This window comes from Pristiophorus japonicus, chromosome 1 (assembly GCF_044704955.1).
Source record: "Pristiophorus japonicus isolate sPriJap1 chromosome 1, sPriJap1.hap1, whole genome shotgun sequence".
In the NCBI taxonomy this organism is placed as follows: domain Eukaryota; kingdom Metazoa; phylum Chordata; class Chondrichthyes; family Pristiophoridae; genus Pristiophorus; species Pristiophorus japonicus.
In genome coordinates, this window is record NC_091977.1 from 331,555,077 (window position 1) to 331,572,843 (window position 17,767).

The 17,767-nt window shown below is 46.7% G+C and overlaps 1 protein-coding gene across 3 annotated transcripts in view; it reads left to right on the top strand.

Annotated features, from left to right (window-relative positions):
• dpy19l1l (dpy-19-like 1, like (H. sapiens)) overlaps positions 1–17,767 on the top strand; it is a 112,397-nt gene that overhangs the window by 83,459 nt on the left and 11,171 nt on the right. For all 3 annotated transcript variants that reach the window (XM_070889176.1, XM_070889183.1, XM_070889184.1), the window contains 3 exons: positions 3,160–3,279; positions 9,482–9,656; positions 11,175–11,274. In XM_070889176.1, the coding sequence (XP_070745277.1) occupies positions 3,160–3,279; positions 9,482–9,656; positions 11,175–11,274 (395 nt within the window). The remainder of the gene's footprint in view (positions 1–3,159; positions 3,280–9,481; positions 9,657–11,174; positions 11,275–17,767) is intronic.

Consider the following 17,767-nt stretch of genomic DNA (forward strand, 5'->3'; position numbering starts at 1 on the left):
GGTGGATCTACACTTTTGCTCCTTGAATTTCCCGATGTCTGGTTCGAACAGCGAAGGGAACTTGTTTAAGACCTGGGCACACGAAGTGTCGTCAGCAGGCGATAGCGCTCGGACGTCGTGCCAGTTCCAATGTAGCTTTCCCAGCCAGCTCTTGCCGAGCAGCGTGGGACCATCGCCTGGTACCACCCAGAATGGTAGCTTGTGCACCACTCCATCGTAGGAGACCTTTACGGTAGCACTGCCAATAACGGGAATCACTTCTTTTGTGTAAATTCTTAGTTTCGTGCGAATTGGATTTAAGACTGGCCTTGAGGCCTTGCTGCACCACAATTTCTCGCAAGTCTTTTTGCCCATGCTGGACTGGTTCGCGCCCGTGTCCAGCTCCATTGACACCGGGAGTCCATTGAGTTCAACATTCAGCATTATCGGGGGACAATTCGTGGTGAATGTGTGCACCCCATGTACCTCTGTCTCCACTATCTGAGGCTCTGGTTTGGCGTGATCCTCCGTGGACCTGTCCTCCTCTGCAACATAGTGGTTTGCAGGTTTAACAGGCTTTGCAGCTCGCCTGCACACTCGTTAGAGGTGTCCCACTGTTCCACAGCCCTTGCAAACGTACTATTTGAATCGGCATGAATGGAAACGATAATCACCCCCGCAGAGTCAACAAGGTGATAATGGCCTTGTATTCATCACCTTTGATGGTGGACTCTGAGACACCTCCGAACGTGTAGCTGCAGGAATGTGTGATTTGAAAACAACATCACTTTGTTCACAGTACTTGTAGCAGCACTTGTGTGCTGAGAGATTTGCTTTGTATTGTCACTGGTGGCAATGAACGCCTGGGCTATCGCTCTGGCCTTACTCAAGGTTGGGGTCTCTGCAGTCAAAAGTTTGTGAAGTATGGTTTCGTGGCCAATGCCAAGTACGAAAAAGTCTCTGAGCATGTGCTCCAAATGTCCTTCAAATTCTCAATGTCCTGCAAGGCGTCTTAGCTCGGCGACATAACTTGCCACTCCCTGGTCTTCAGACCTTTTGTAGGTGTAGAAACGATACCTCTCCATCAGAACGCTTTCCTTCGGGTTCAAATGCTCTCGGACCAATGTACGATTTTTCGTACAATTTCTCCGTGGGTTTCGCTGGAGTAAGCAGATTTTTCATGAGGCCATACGTTGGTGCCCCACAGACGGTGAGGAGGATCGCCCTTCGTTTGACAGCATTCTCTTCTCCATTTAGCTCGTTGACTACGAAATATTGGTCGAGTAGATCCACAAAAGTTTCCCAATCATATCCCTCCGAGAATTTCTCCAGGATGCCCACTGTTCTCTGCATCTTCGGGTTCACTGTCCATATCTCGTCGCCAGTTGTTATGTATGGAGAAAGAGTCAGACTGAACACTGTGAGCTCAAAGTAAAGTGTGACCGTAGTCTTTTATTGCAGATCTCCAGAGCGCCTCTCCAACCTGTGAGGGCTCCTTAAATACCTGTGCTCCCAAGGGATTATGGGATCCCTTGGGACTCCAGGGATGAGCCCTCTGGTGGCTGTACAGAGTAAATACAAGTTTACATATATAACAATTATCTTGGCCTTATTTTAGTGGCTAAGAACCATTTTTTTGTAGATTTTAAGCGACACCAATCTCATTTTTCCCTGATCCATTGTTGTCCATAACTATAAGTGGATGACCTCACAGCTGGGCCAGTCACAGAGCTGCTTTGACGGTAGACAGTTGCTGCTGTGAAGGAGACGTTGTAATGTGAGTAAATGGGATGTCATTGGGTTTTCACTGCAGCTGATGATATGCAATTTCTCACTGTACAAAAGTTTACAATAGAGAATAAATTAAGGAGTTTAAAGAAAATTTGTCCTGTATATTTAGGGCCCAAAATTCTTGGGGGATGGGAGGGCGCAAAATGGGCAGATCCCCCGTGGATTGCTGGAATTTGGTACAGAACCCGGATGGGACGGGTTTCTGCTCCATTTTACCTCTGACATAAATCCTGATTTGTGGGGCAGATTTGACTTCCCTACCTCTGCAGCCAGCATTGGAGGCATTCCAGGGCTACCTCAGGAATCCACCCAGTTGGCTACTTTTATGCCCATTGCGAACAGGACTGAGGTCTGTGCTGACTCCAAAAATACTTCCCAGCAAAGGTCGTCAATACCAGAGGGGGATCAGCTGCCATTAGAAGCCAGAATTCAGTTAAGTAAATCTGGAATAAAAAGCTAGTATCAGTAATGGTGACCATTTAACTACTAAGCTGTTGTAAAAACCCATCTGGTTCACTAATGTCCTTTTAAGGAAGGAAATCTGGTCTGGCCTATATGTGACTCCAGACCCACAGCAATGTGGTTGACTCTAAAATGCCCTCTGAAATGGCCCAGCAAGCGCCTCGAGGGCAGTTAGCGATGGGCAATAAATGCTGGTCTTGCCAGTGATGCCCACATCCCGTGAATGAATTTAAAAACAAACAAATAAATCTAAGCCCTTGTTTCCCTTCAGAGAGAAATAGAAAGAGAATTCTGCTGACCATTCAGCCGATGAGGGCCTCTGGCTTCTCATTGGAACAGCAGGGTGCTGCTTTGATTTTCTGCTGGGCAATCTGTAGTGCTGCCCCCAATATTGAAATGACCCCATCCTGGGGATTTGGGATGGGGTCAGCGGCCTGAGGTCTCGCTCCATTGCACTTCCATATTTATTATTCGTTCACGGGATATAGGCGTTGCAGGCAAGGCCAGCATTTATTGCCCATCCCTAATTGCCCTTGAGAAGGTGATGGTGAGCTGCCTTCTTGAATCACCGCAGTCCATGTGGTGATGGTACTCCCACAGTGTTGTTAGGTAAGGAGTTCCAGGATTTTGACACTGACGATGAAGGAATGACTAAGTCAGGATGACATGTGACTTGGAAGGGGAACTTGGAGATGATGGTATTCCCATGCACCTGCTGCCCTTGTCCTTCTCGGTGGTGGAGGTTGAGGGTTTGGGATGTGCTGTCGAAGAAGCCTTACCGAGTTTCTGCAGTGCATCTTGGACCTAATTTAGGGCCTACGTTTCTAGACCGTATGTATCGGAGGGCTTGTAGGTATTTTAAATCGTCGTACCTGTTACTGACAGATTGAAAATATGCAACATCAATTTGTGTTTCTGTCTCCACAGCTTGTCTATCATGTTTTGCAGTTGGTAGCATTTATAGTTCTGGCCATTCTCATCATGAGACTCAAACTTTTCCTCACACCTCATATGTGCATCATGGCTTCTCTAACTTGTTCCAGACAGGTAAGATAAGCTTCATCAATGGATTTTAACATTGTTATTTCCACCTCATTTGTTCACCCCAGTCCCCAAACCCGGTTACATGACGGTGAGTTGAATGCTTCAACAAATATATTGGTGCAAGAATCAAACTTTCAACTCTGCATGTTTTAATTTCAAATCTGCAATGTTTTGGGGTTTTCTTTGCGTCACTGGAAAGCTCTTTGCTGCTGATCTGATTTCTACACTGCTCAATCTAGAATCAGAACAATGGACCCCACTAACTAAATGTAAAAGGTTCAGTACATGACTGAATGAGTGATGTTTGATTTTTAATAACGTGTAACATTTAATCTGGTATATTTTGTACAGTTTGGAATTATGAATGTTAGGAAAAGGGCGGGACGGGATTAGAAGGAATAGCATCACTGTGGAGTCGCAAGGAGGCCAAATATCCTCCTCATGCTGAGATTTCTGTGGTTCTCTGATTTTGATATTTGAATTAAAATTTTCAAGCCAGCAATATAAATTCATTAGTACTGTATTCAGTCATACAAATTATGAATTTTGTTATGAGCAGAATTAATCCTTGCGCATATGATGTGATCTTGGATGTGATTGTCAGGTAGTGATTACACTGTAAATCAATGCTCCTTGTCCTGCACTATATGCTGTGGAATAAGACAGTATAGTGGAAAATAGGAACATTACAATTTAAATTGCTGCTAGCTAGGTAACTTGCTTGGGGTAGGTGTGCACTCCACAAGCTTAGTGTCAGTGTGAAGCCAAAATCACTTTGCACTGATGCCAAATCAGGTGCATGAATTAGGAGCTAAGCTCCGCACTTACTCCAAAGCAAAGTGGATTGACGCCACCTCCTACAGGGGTTCTTTCAGCTTGGATTCAGAGTCATGTTCTGTCCTGGTGCTCGAATTCTGGCTGCATTTACACTCTGCCGTGTCAGTACGAACGAAGCCAAACTGCTTCACACCAATCAGCTTTACGTATAGCGATAGACACAAGATTGGAGGAGAATGTCCTCTATTGCATGTGCTTATTTCTGGAAAAAAAATTATCAGCAGTTCTGATCGTTTGCTGCTGACTTTTCCCACTGTGTTTTACATAACAAAATATTGGAAGAATCTACAGTAAGCCTTGACGCTTTATATAGGTTTGTGAAATAGAATAACTTCTTTTTGTTGTGTATGGAGAAAGAGTCAGACTGAACACTGTGAGCTCAAAGTAACGTGTGACCTTAGTCTTTTATTGCAGGTCTCCAGAGTGCGCCTCCAACCTGTGAGGCCTTCTTAAATACCTGTGCTCCCAAGGGATTATGAGATCCCTTGGGACTCTGGGGAATGAGCCCTCTGGTGGCTGAATGTTGTTATACAAGTTCACATGTATAACAATATTCCCCCCCAAAGTCAATAGTGTAACTATTTACAATGTGAGTCGAGCTGGGGGCCTTTCTTGCTCTGGTTGATCGTCTCGGTGTGAAAGCTGGTGTTGTTGAATCATTTGTTGGGCCCTCGGGCTGCTGTGCAGCTGGCCTTGCTGGGCTGCCTGGTGTGTTAGGCCCTGCAGAGCTGCTGTGGATGATGGGTTCTGCTTCGTGGTCAATCGTGGTGTCGGTTGCCACTGGTGTGTGTGTTGGGGGATCAAAAAAGGTAGGGTCCAAGGTGAGTTGCTCAGGGTAGTCCGTGAATCTGAGTTTGATTTGGTCCAAGTATTTCTGGCGAATGAGTCCATTTGAAAGTTTGACCCAAAACACCCTGCTCCCCTCTTTGGCCACGACAGTGCCAGGAAGCCACTTGGAACCTTGTCCATAATTTAAAACAAAGACAGGATAATTGATTTCAATCTCGCGTGACACATTTGCGCTATCATGGTATGCACTTTGTTGAAGCCGCCTGCTCTCTACCTGTTCATGTAGATCAGGGTGAACTAACAAGAGCCTTCTCTTAAGTGCTCTTTTCATGAGCAGTTCAGCAGGTGGGATCCCAGTGAGTGAGTGGGGTCTCATGCGGTAGCTAAGCAGGACTCGGGATAGGCGAGTCTGCAGTGAGCCTTCAGTTACCCTCTTCAAGCCTTGCTTGATGGTTTGCACTGCTCTCTCTGCCTGACCATTGGACGCTGGTATAAACGGGGCAGATGGTGACATGTTTGATCCCATTACAGGTCATGAATTCTTTGAACTCAGCACTGGTAAAACATGGCCCGTTGTCACTCGCCAGGACATCGTGTAGGCCGTGTATGGCAAACATGGCCAGCAAGCTTTCAGTAGTGGCAGCGGATGTGCTAGTCGACATTATCTCACATTCAATCCACTTGGAGTACTCGTCTACAACCACAAGAAACGGGCCTGCAGAGTCGCGTGTACCCTAGACAACGGTTTGGAGGGCCAAGACTATAAACTTAGCGGCGCCACCCTGGGTACATTGCTTAACTGCAAGCGTGTATTACTTCTGTGAACGCATCGATACCGGGCCACCACACGTGGGATCTGGCTATCGCTTTCATCATTACGCTGCCAGGCTGGGTACTGTGGAGGTCATTGATGAAGGTGTCTCTGCCCTTCTTGGAGACCACTGCTCGATTGCCCCACAGAAGGGAGTCTGCCTGTATAGACATTTCATCTTTGCGCCGCTGGAACTCTTCCTGCATTTCCACTGGGGCACTGGACCAGCTTCCGTGAAGCACACAGCTTTTGACTAGAGATAATAAGGGGTCCTGGCTTGTCCAGGTTTTGATCTGCTGGGCAGTGACAGGTGATTGCTCACTTTCAAATGCTTCCATAACCATGGCTAGATCTGCGGGCTGCGCCATTTCTACCCCCGTGGTGGGCAATGGCAACCTACTGAGAGCATCGGCGCAGTTTTCTGTGCCTGGCCTGTGGCGGATGGCGTAGTTGTATGCGGACAACGTTGAGCGCCCATCTCTGGATGCGGGCTGATGCGTTGGTATTTATCCCTTTACTTTCGGAAAACAGGGATATGAGTGGCTTATGGTCAGTTTCTAATTCGAATTTTAGCCCAGTCAGTTTCCAATTCGAATTTTAGCCCAAACAGGTATTGATGCATTTTCTTTACCCCCATAGACACACACGCTAATCTTTCTTTTTCAATCATGCTTGTAGGCTCTCTCAGCCTTAGACAGACTCCTGGATGCATAAGCAACCGGTTGCAGTTTCCCGAAATCATTATCTTGTTGCAATACACACCCAACGCCATATGACGACGCATCACATGCTAGTACCAAACGCTTACATGGATCATACAACACAAGCAATTTGTTTGAGCATAACAATTTTCTCGCTTTTACAAAGGCATTTTCTTGGCTTTTGGCCCAGACCCATTCGCCCCTTTTTCGTAGTAAGACATGTAGTGGTTCTAACAGTGTGCTGCGACCCGGTAAGAAGTTACCAAAGTGGTTCAAGAGTCCCAGAAACGACCGCAGCTCCGTCACATTCTGTGGCCTCGGTGCGTTCTCGATTGCCTCCGTCTTCGCATTGGTGGGCCTGATGCCGTCCGCCGCAATACTCCTTCTCAGGAACTCCACTTCAGGTGCCAGGAAAACGCACTTCGAGCGTTTTAACCTGAGCCCCACGCGGTTGAGTCGACTAAGAACATCCTCCAGGTTCTGCAGGTGCTCGATTGTGTTCCGACCCGTGACCAAGATGTCGTCCTGGAAGACCACGGTGTGCGGGACCAACTTCAGTAAACTTTCCATATTTCTCTGGAATATCGCAGCCGCTGATCAGATTCCAACCGGGCACCTGTTATAAACAAAAAGACCTTTGTGCGTGTTGATGCAGGCGAGTGCCTTCGATGATTCCTCCAGTTCCTGCGTCATGTAGGCTGAAGTCAGATCCAGCTTCGTGAACATCTTTCCTCCTGCCAGTGTTGCAAAGAGGTCGGCGACTTTTCGTAGTGGGTATTGGTCCTGCAGGGAGAAACGATAGTTACTTTGTAATCGCCACAGGTTCTAACGTTGCCGTCTCCCTTGAGGACTCGGACAATGGACTGGCCCACTCGCTGAACTTGATTGGTGAAATGATGCCCTCTCGTTGCAGCCGGTCGAGCTCGATCGCTACCCTTTCTCTCATCATGTACGGTACTGCTCTCGCCTTGTGATGGATGGGTCGCGTCCCTGGAATTAGGTGCATCTCCACTTTTGCTCCTTGAATTTCCCGATGTCTGGTTCGAACAGCGAAGGGAACTTGTTTAAGACCTGGGCACACGAAGTGTCGTCAGCCAGCGATAGAGCTCAGACGTCTTCCCAGTTCCAGCGTATCTTTCCCAGCCAGCTCCTGCCGAGCAGCGTAGGACCATCGCCCGGTGCACCGCTCCATCGTAGGAGACCTTTACGGTAGCACTGCCGATTACAGGAATCAGTTCTTTTGTGTAAGTTCTTAATTTCGTGCGAATTGGAGTTAATACTGGCCTTGAGGCCTTGTTGCATCACAAACTTTCGAAAGTCTTTTTGCCCATGATGGACTGGCTTGCGCCCGTGTCCAGCTCCATTGACACCGGGAGTCCATTTAGTTCAATATCCAGCACTTTTTTTTCTTTTTTTTTTCGTTGCCAATCTTTCCAATTCTTTGTCAAATCACAACCGCCAGAGGTCACCTTGCACACATCAAGGATCACTCTGCGCCAATGCTCTTAGCCAAAAGGCCTAGAGCCACTGCACCGTTCCTGGAAGTACTGCAATACCAGGTTCGTGCCATGGAGGTGGATGGGTCAGGCCCCCCACACACCTCCGTGGAGGTGGATGGGTCAAGCCACCCCACCCACCTCCTATTTCCAAAAAAGCAAGCATATACCTTCCTGATCCAGGGAGAACCACCTTGAGGTTATGGTGGTTACTCCCCTGTCAGGTCAGTTACGCATGATCTTAGCCAAAAGAGAAGCGATTATCCAGCATTATCGGGGGGCAATTCGTGGTGAATGTGTGTAGCCCATGTACCTCTGCCTCCTTTATCTGAGGTTCTGTTTCGTCGTGATCCTCCTCTGCAACATGGTGGTTTGCAGGTTTAACAGGCTTAGCAACTCGCCTGCACACTTGTTCCACAGTCCTTGCAAACTTATCCTTTGAATCAGCATGAATGGAAACGATGATCACCCCCGCAACGCCAACAAGGTGTTAATGGCCTTGCATTCATCACCCTTGATGGTGGACTCAGATATCTGTGGACGTAGTTGTGACCTGCCTGAACGTTACGATTCGAAAACATCATCATTTTGTTCACAGTACTTGTGGCAGCACTTGTGTGCTGAGAGATTTGCTTCGTATTGTCACTGGTGGCAGTGAACGCCTGGGTTATCGTTATGGTCTTACTCAAGGTTGGGGTCTCTACAGTCAAAAGTTTGTGAAGTGTGGTTTCGTGGCCAATGCCAAGTACGAAAAAGTCTCGGAGCATGTGCTCCAAATGTCCTTCAAATTCGCAATGTCCTGCAAGGCGTCTTAGCTCGGTGACATATCTCGCCACTTCCTGGCCTTCAGACCTTTTGTAGGTGTAGAACCGGTACCTCGCCATCAGAACGCTTTCCTTCGGGTTCAAATGCTCTCAGACCAGTGTGCACAAATCGTTGTCCGATTTCTCCGTGGGTTTCGCTGGAGTGAGCAGATTCTTCATGAGGCCATACGTTGGTGCCCCACAGACGGTGAGGAGGATCGCCCTTCATTTGGCAGCGCTCTCTTCCCCATCGAGCTCGTTGGTCACGAAGTATTGATCGAGTCGCTCCACAAAAGTTTCCCAATCATCCCCCTCCGAAAATTTATCCAGGCTGCCCACTGTTCTCTGCATCTTTGGGTTCGCTATCTGTATCACGTCGCCAGTTGTTGTGTATGGAGAAAGAGTCAGACTGAACACTGTGAGCTCAAAGTAACGTGTCTTTTATTGCAGGTCTCCAGAGTGCCTCTTCAACCTGTGAAGCCGCCTTAAATACCTGTGCTCCCAAGGGATTATGGGATACCTTGGGACTCCGGGGAATAAGCCCTCTGGTGGCTGTACAGAGTAAATACAAGTACACATATAGAACACACTTGAACCACTGACTCTATATAAAACACTTTGTTGATATTTTTGCACTGGATGCATTAATTATTCAAATTATCTTTCTCCTGTTTCTCTACACACCGACTCAGTATTTTCTTGACCAAAATAAAAGCTGTTGTATTGGAAGATTGTTTTATGCTTCTTTTTGTTTTTCCTTTTGTGAAGCTTTTTGGCTGGATTAAAAGTAAAACCCATCACCAGATAATTGTGTGCGCAATGCTGGCAGTAATGGCTGTACAGGGGGCAATAAACCTGAAGGAGCAGTGGAGCATCATTGGAGAGTTCAGCAATTTCCCTCAGGAAGAATTATTAGAGTGGATTAAAGAAAACACCAAAAAGGGTGAGTGTTATAAAAGTGACTTCTGTAAAGAAACTGCTTTTAGTTCTCGACAGGGCTGCATACCAATGAATACATTCTTGTTTTAACGATCTTATTTTACAAACGTAAACAGCTGTGTAGACTGGAAATAGTTTACTATACATCCTTTAGGCACTTAAAAGTACCCCATTTAAATCTCCCAAACTGAACATATTTCAGTCACCTGTTGTGGGGGAGCTAACTGGTAGATTCTGCTTCCGTGGCTCATGGGCACTGCAGCATATTTTATCAAGTTTTTGTGTTCATTAAATGAGGGATATTGTCGCTGGGAATGGAACTTTCCCCATTTCAGGTGCCCATCAGGCACTCCCAGTTAGATATACGCATCACGTAACCAATTGCAGAATAAAGTTCTGACTGCTCTGCTGTAACAATGTACCATAGTCATAACCTCAGAACTGGTTCCTTAATGCATCTATTTCACATTTCTAGCATCCATAGTATTTGGCTTTTGTCCTTCATGCGTCTATTGTACTGTAATATTTCCATTTACCACATGCAACTTTCTCTGTGGCCCAGCTCAGTGAGATTGCTAATTTAATGTCCAATTAATGTGTGAGACCCATGTCGACTAATAGCTGAATTGAAATTTGTTTTCTGCAGCACACACGGAGCAGAATCAACCATCAGTCTGGGTTGGATTTAACTTGAAAACCTTTTTACTTGATTACTTAATTTTCCTTCTCCAAGAGTGGTGAAAGATAACAGAGGGAGATTTTCCCTCAGTCTTGTGCGTGGGAACTTGGGGCTCAGTAGTTCCTGCATTTTTTGAGATGGCTAAAATGCATCCTTGCCCGGCTGAAGCTTTGATTTGCTTTTCTAAGCTGTTCCCATAGCCTTTAATGCACCTTCCCCTGTGACTATGCTCTTGCTCCTGAACAAGATTAAGGTGGCTGAATGAGTCCAAGCAAAGGTCAGGGTGCCCCTATAGTCAGCCCTTGAGATAGTGAATGAAAGGGAAGCACATTGGTGAGGAGCCAGAGGGGAATTGTTTTAAATAAAGCTGTGTTGGTGATTTATTATAGCGATTCTGACTGTGAAGGGAAAGGGAAAACGAGTGGGAGTGTGGAAAGAGGAAAAGGGTGCAGGTTTGACTGAAGATTCTTTCTTTATTCAAGGTGGGGATGGAGTAGTTGTGTGGTCATTTGCCTAGAATTTAAAGTGGTGCAGACCTTTCAGGTGTAGACAGTAAAAAAAAAAGTGGTAGAGGAATTTCAGAGGGTGCACTTATTCAGACACAAGTCATTTAATGTCCATTTTTCCTCCGCATTACATCTGTAATTGGGGTGCTATTTGAGAGCAGGTCAGAGAAAAATGTACCCTGTGTGTGTGTGTGTGTGTGTGTGTGTGTGTGTGTGTGTGTTGACAAGGGCATAATAATATTTCATTTTATTTTAAAACTGAAAAATAATGACTTAAAGGTAGATATTAATAAAATGGAGGTGTTAATGAGCTATGAAATCATTCCTTCACATTCAGATGCTGTGTTTGCTGGAGCTATGCCCACAATGGCAAGCATCAAGTTATCAACAGGACGACCGATTGTAAATCACCCACATTATGAAGATGCAGGGCTGAGGTAACAGTCTTTTGCTCTTTTCTCACTATTACACTCAAAATGTGATAACCTTAGGCAATATACTGAATTACACAGGTGTGTAATAGCTGGTTAGGAATGAATTCCTATTACAGGGTACTAGTCAATCCCCATGGCGTTGTGCTCTGGGAGTCATAAGAACATAAGAATTAGGAACAGGAGTAGGCCATCTAGCCCCTCGAGCCTGCTCCGCCATTCAACAAGATCATGGCTGTTCTGGCCGTGGACTCAGCTCCACTTACCCGCCCGCTCCCCGTAACCCTTAATTCCCTTATTGGTTAAAAATCTGTCTGTGTGACTTGAATACATTCAATGAGCTAGCCTCAACTGCTTCCTTGGGCAGAGAATTCCACAGATTCACAACCCTCTGGGAGAAGAAATTCCTTCTCAACTCGGTTTTAAATTGGCTCCCCCGTATTTTGAGGCTGTGCCCCCTAGTTCTAGTCTCCCCGACCAGTGGAAACAACCTCTCTGCCTCTATCTTGTCTATCCTTTTCATTATTTGAAATGTTTCTAAAAGATCACCCCTCATCCTTCTGAACTCCAACGAGTAAAGACCCAGTCTACTCAATCTATCATCATAAGGTAACCCCCTCATCTCCGGAATCAGCCTAGTGAATTGTCTCTGTACCTCCTCCAAAGTTAGTACATCCTTCCTTAAGTAAGGTGACCAAAACTTCACGCAGTATTCCAGGTGCGGCCTCACCAATACCCTATACAGTTGCAGAAGGACCTCCCTGCTTTTGTACTCCATCCCTCTCGCAATGAAGGCCAACATTCTGTTCGCCTTCCTGATTATCTGTTGCACCTGCAAACTAACTTTTTGGGAAACACAAAAAAAAAAAGAGGGCCTTGTAAATGTCTGGTGTGTCATCCAGGTCGGGTGGCACCGATTAATGTTTTTGTTTTGCAGATAAACTCCAAAAAGAGTTTCATGCACAAGGACCCCCAGATCCCTCTGCACCGCAGAATGTTGTAATTTCTCCCCATTCAAATAATATTCCCTTTCACTGTTTTTTTTTCCCAAGGTAGATGACCTCACACTTTCCGACATTGTATTCCATCTGCCAAACCTTAGCCCATTCGCTTAACCTATCTAAATCTCTTTGCAGCCTCTCTGTGTCCTCTACACAACCCACTTTCCCATTAATCTTTGTGTCATCTGCAAATTTTGTTACACTACACTCTGTCCCCTCTTCCAGGTCATCTATGTATATTGTAAACAGTTGTGGTCCCAGCACCGATCCCTGTGGCACACCACTAACCACCGATTTCCAACCCGAAAAGGACCCATTTATCCCGACTCTGCTTTCTGTTAGCCAGCCAATTCTCTATCCATGCTAATACATTTTCACTGACTCCGCATACCTTTATCTTCTGCAGTAATCTTTTGTTTGGCACCTTATCGAATGCCTTTTGGAAATCTAAATACACCACATCCATCATTACACCTCTATCCACCAAGCTCGTTATATCCTCAAAGAATTTCAGTAAATTAGTTAAACATGATTTCCCCTTCATGAATCCATGCTGCATCTGCTTGATTGCAATATTCCTATCTAGATGTCCCGCTGTTTTTTCCTTAATGATAGTTTCAAGCATTTTCCCCACTACAGATGTTAAACTAACCGGCCTATAGTTACCTGCCTTTTGTCTGCCCCCCTTTTTTAAACAGAGGCGTTACATTAGCTGTTTTCCAATCCGCTGGTACCTCCCCAGAGTCCGGAGAATTTTGGTAGATTATAACGAATGGGTCTGCTATAACTTCCGCCATCTCTTTTAATACCCTGGGATGCATTTCATCAGGACCAGGGGACTTGTCTACCTTGAGTCCCATTAGCCTGTCCAGCACTACCCTCCTAGTGATAGTGATTGTCTCAAGGTCCTCCCTTCCCACATTCCTGTGACCAGCAATTTCTGGCATGGTTTCTGTGTTTTCCACTGTGAAGACCGAAGCAAAATAATTGTTTAAGGTCTCAGCCATTTCCACATTTCCCATTATTAAATCCCCCTTCTCATCTTCTAAGGGACCAACATTTACTTTAGTCACTCTTTTCCGTTTTATATACCTGTAAAAGCTTTTACTATCCGTTTTTATGTTTTACGCAAGTTTACCTTCGTAATCTATCTTTCCTTTCGTCGAAACCAAGTACAGTGTTCAACTGTAAAAAGAAAAAGACTTGCATTTATATAGTGCCTTTCATGACCACCGGACGTCTCGAGGTGCTTTACAGCCAATTAAGTACTTTTTTGAAGTGTAGTCACTGTTGTAATGTGGGAAGCAGAGTTGGAGGGTGGGGATTGTTGGACCATGGCTCACAAGATATAATTCAGTTCCCAATGTAAAGTTGTGCATTCTCTCATTTTTATAGAAATACTTTGATTTTATATACTATTTATAGTTAGACTGTAAAACTTGCAACACCTTGGGATGTAGAGTTGCTTGCAGCTTCAGAGGTGTTCTATACAGTGTAGACTGGGATACGCAGACCTGACCCCCGCTTTGCCATCATTGGCAGGAGGGTGTGGCCAGTTTATTTGAGTGGTTCCCATTATTAATGTGGACATGGGAAAGGCAAGATAAAAACTTTTCAGAAATCATTTTGAGCGATTTGTGGAGAAGATATTACTGCATCGCTTTGTGGTCAGATTGTGCAAATTCTATTTTAGTTGTATGGTTACCTATTTCTACCGTGTCTCTTTTTACTTTTATTTTCCCTGTGCCTCATTTTTCTAGTTTAAATAACTTTTCAGTTCCCTGTTTATCCATTTGCCTAGTTCTATTTGGCCCTGTCCTGTTCAGGTGCAGCCCCTGCATGTTGAATAGCTTCCATCTTCCCCAGAATGCTCCACAAAATGGAAACATTTTTTCCTGACCCCATCCCTTTAGCCATGTGTTGAGCTCCTCACTCTATCTTTTCCTATTCTTGCACGTGACTGGGGGTTAATCCAGAGATTACCATCCTTGAAGCCCCGCTCCTAAACCTGCTTTCTAATCTCCTGAGCTCCATTTGCAGGATTTATGCCTTTTTAACTATGTTATTAGCTTGGACCATGATGACTGGCTCCTGTCCTGTCACTCCTCTTGCATAATCTTGTCCAGTATCTGATATATCTTTGATCTTGGTATTGGGAAGCAATAAAACGATACATTCACAATAAAGGATGAAACTGAGTACTGTGTACAATGAGCAAGTGTGACCTTAGCTCCTTTAATGAGACTCCAGAGTGCAGGTACCTCGTGGGTGGCCTGCTTATGTACCGTGCTCCCAAGGGATGCCGGGATCCCTTGGGACTCCCAACAGGTAGGCCCACTGGTGGTTGTGTAATACAGGTTACAAGGGGTTAAATACATAACATCACTCCCCCGTGAAGTTAGTAGTACACTTATTTACAAGGTGAGACGATCTGGGGCTTTTCGCCCCCTTGTCGATCGTCTCGGTACAAATGCGGGTGTGGGTGAGTTGGTTAGTTCTTCACTGGGCTGCTGGGCTTGCCGGGCTGCTGGGATGGTGAGTTCAACTTCGTGGTCAACCATGATGTCAGTTGCCACTTGTGTGTGGGTTGGAAGGTCAAAGTTGGTGGTGTCGTCTTCGGGTTGTTCGTAGCTGTTGGTGAACCGCAATTTGATTTGGCCCAAATGTTTTCTGCACGTTAGTCCATTGGCCAATTTGACCTGAAACACCCTACTCCCCTCTTTGGCTGTGACCGTGCCAGCGAGCCATTTGGGACCACGTCTATAATTGAGTACAAACACAGAATCATTGACCTCAATATCGCGTGACAAATTTGCGCGGTCATGGTACACACTTTGTTGATGCCGCCTGTCCTTCACGTGATCATGGAGATCAGGCTGGACAAGAGAGAGCCTTGTTTTGAGCGCCCTTTTCATGAGCAGCTCGGCTGGGGGAACTCCAGTGAATGAGTGGGGTCTGGTGCGGTAGCTGAGCAGTACATGGGATAGTCGGGTCTGCAGGAAGCCTTCCGACACGCGTTTCAGGCTTTGCTTGATGATCTGAACTGCCCATTCTGCCTTGCCGTTGGATGCGGGCTTCAACGGGACCGATGTGACGTGCTTGATCCCATTGCGGGTCATGAATTCCGCACTGGTGAAACACGGCCCATTGTCGCTGACTGGGACATCAGGCAGGCCGTGCGTGGCAAACGTGGTTCGTAGGCTTTCAATAGTGGCTGTGCACGTGCTTACAGACATTGTTGCACATTCAGTCCATTTTGAGTAAGCGTCCATGACAACCAAAAACATTTTGCCTAGAAATGGGCCCGCATAGTCCACATGGATCCGCGACCACGGTTTGGAGGGCCACGATTTGGAGGGCCACGACCACAAACTTAGCGGTGCCTCTCTGGGTGCATTGCTCAGTTGAGAGCAAGTGCTGCATTGGCGCATGCATGACTCTAAGTCTGAGTCGATGTCGGGCCACCACACATGGGATCTGGCTATGGCTTTCATCATTACAATGTCTGGGTGGGTGCTGTGCAGTTCACAAATGAACGTATCTCTGCCTTTCTTGGGCAAGACCACACAATTACCCCACAACAGACAGTCCGCCTGCAGGGACATTTCGTCATTGCGCCTTTGGAACCGCTTCATTGCCTCCTGCATCTCCACTGGGATGCTGGACCAGCTCCCATGGAGGACACAGTTTTTTTTTTACCAAGGACAATAAAGGATCCTGGCTGGTCCAGGTCCTGATCTGGTGGGCCGTAACGGGGGACTTTTCATTTTCGAATGCATCCATTACCATGAGCAAGTCCGTTGGCTGTGCCATTTCCATCCCGGTGGTGGGCAATGGCAGCCTACTGAGAGCCTCTGTGCAGTTCTCTGTGCCCGGTCTGTGGTAGATTACATAGTTGTATGCCGACAGCATGAGCGCCCATCTTTGGATGCGGGCAGAGGCATTGGTGTTAATCCCTTTGCTCTCAGAGAACCGCGATATGAGCGGCTTGTGGTCAGTTTCAAGTTCAAACTTGAGGCTAAATAAGTACTGGTGCATTTTCTTTACTCCGTAAATGCACACCAGAGCCTCTTTTTCAATCTTGCTGTAGGCCCTTTCGGCCTTGGACAAACTCCTGGACGCATAAGCCCCGATTCGTTAGCCTGTTGTAACACACACGCGACCCGTATGACGATGCATCGAAAGCTAGTACTAATCTTTTACAAGGGTCATACAGGACAAGCAGTTTGTTTGAACACAACAGATTTCTGGCTTTCTTAAAGGCAGCCTCTTGTGATTTCCCCCATACCCAGTCATCTCCCTTGCGCAGTAGCACATGTAGGGTTTCTAGCAGGGTGCTTAACCCAGGTAAGAAATTACTGAAATAGTTAAAGAGTCCCAGGAACGACTGCAGCTCCGTCACGTTCTGTGGTCTCTGCGGATTCTTGATGGCCTCTGTCTTGGTGTCGGTGGGTCTGATGCCGTCTGCTGTGATTATTTTTCCCAAGAACTCGATCTCCTGAGCCAGGAAAACACACTTCGAGCGTTTCAACCTGAGTCCCACGCAATATAGCCGACTAAGAACCTCTTCCAGATTCTTCAAGTGCTCAATGGTATCCCAACCTGTAACCAGTATGTCATCCTGGAAAACCACGGAGAGCCTGCTTAAAGTTGGTTCCTCGCACCATGTTCCGTTGGAAGATTGCCCAGGCTGACCGAATCCTGAACGGGCATCTGTTGTAGATGAACAGATCTTTGTGCGTGTTGATGCAGGTGAGGCCTTTCGAAGACTCCTCCAGCTCCTGCGTCATGTAGGCTGAGGTCAGGTCCAGCTTGGTGAACGTCTTCCCTCCAGCCAGTGTCGCAAATGGGTCATCTGCCTTGGGTAGCGGGTACTGGTCCTGTAGTGAAAAAGGGTTAATCGTTACTTTATAGTCCCCACAAATTCTGACCGTGCCGTCCTCTTTGTCCTGGTACTTAATCAGACTAGCCCACCCGTTGAATTCCACTGGCGCGATGATGCCTTCTCGCTGCAGCCTGTCCAGCTCAATTTCCACTTTCTCTCGCATCATGTATGGTACCGCCCGTCCCTTGTGGTGGATGGGTCGTGTGCCTGCGACAGTTGGAGCTGGTGCCCTCCACTCTCTCTCCTGCGACAGTTGGAGCTGGTGCTCTCCACTCTCTCTCCTGCAACAGTGGGAACTGGTGCTCTCCACTCTCTCTCCTGCGACAGTTGGAGCTGGTGCTCTCCACTCTCTCTCCTGTGACAGTTGGAACTGGTGCTCTCCACTCTCTCTCCTGCGACAGTTGGAGCTGGTGCTCTCCACTCTCCCGCCCTGCGACAGTTGGAGCTGGTGCTCTCCACTCTCTCTCCTGTGACAGTTGGAACTGGTGCTCTCCACTCTCCCGCCCTGCGACAGTTGGAACTGGTGCTCTCCACTCTCCGTCCTGTGACAGTTGGAACTGGTGCTCTCCACTCTCTCTCCTGCGACAGTTGGAGCTGGTGCTCTCCACTCTCC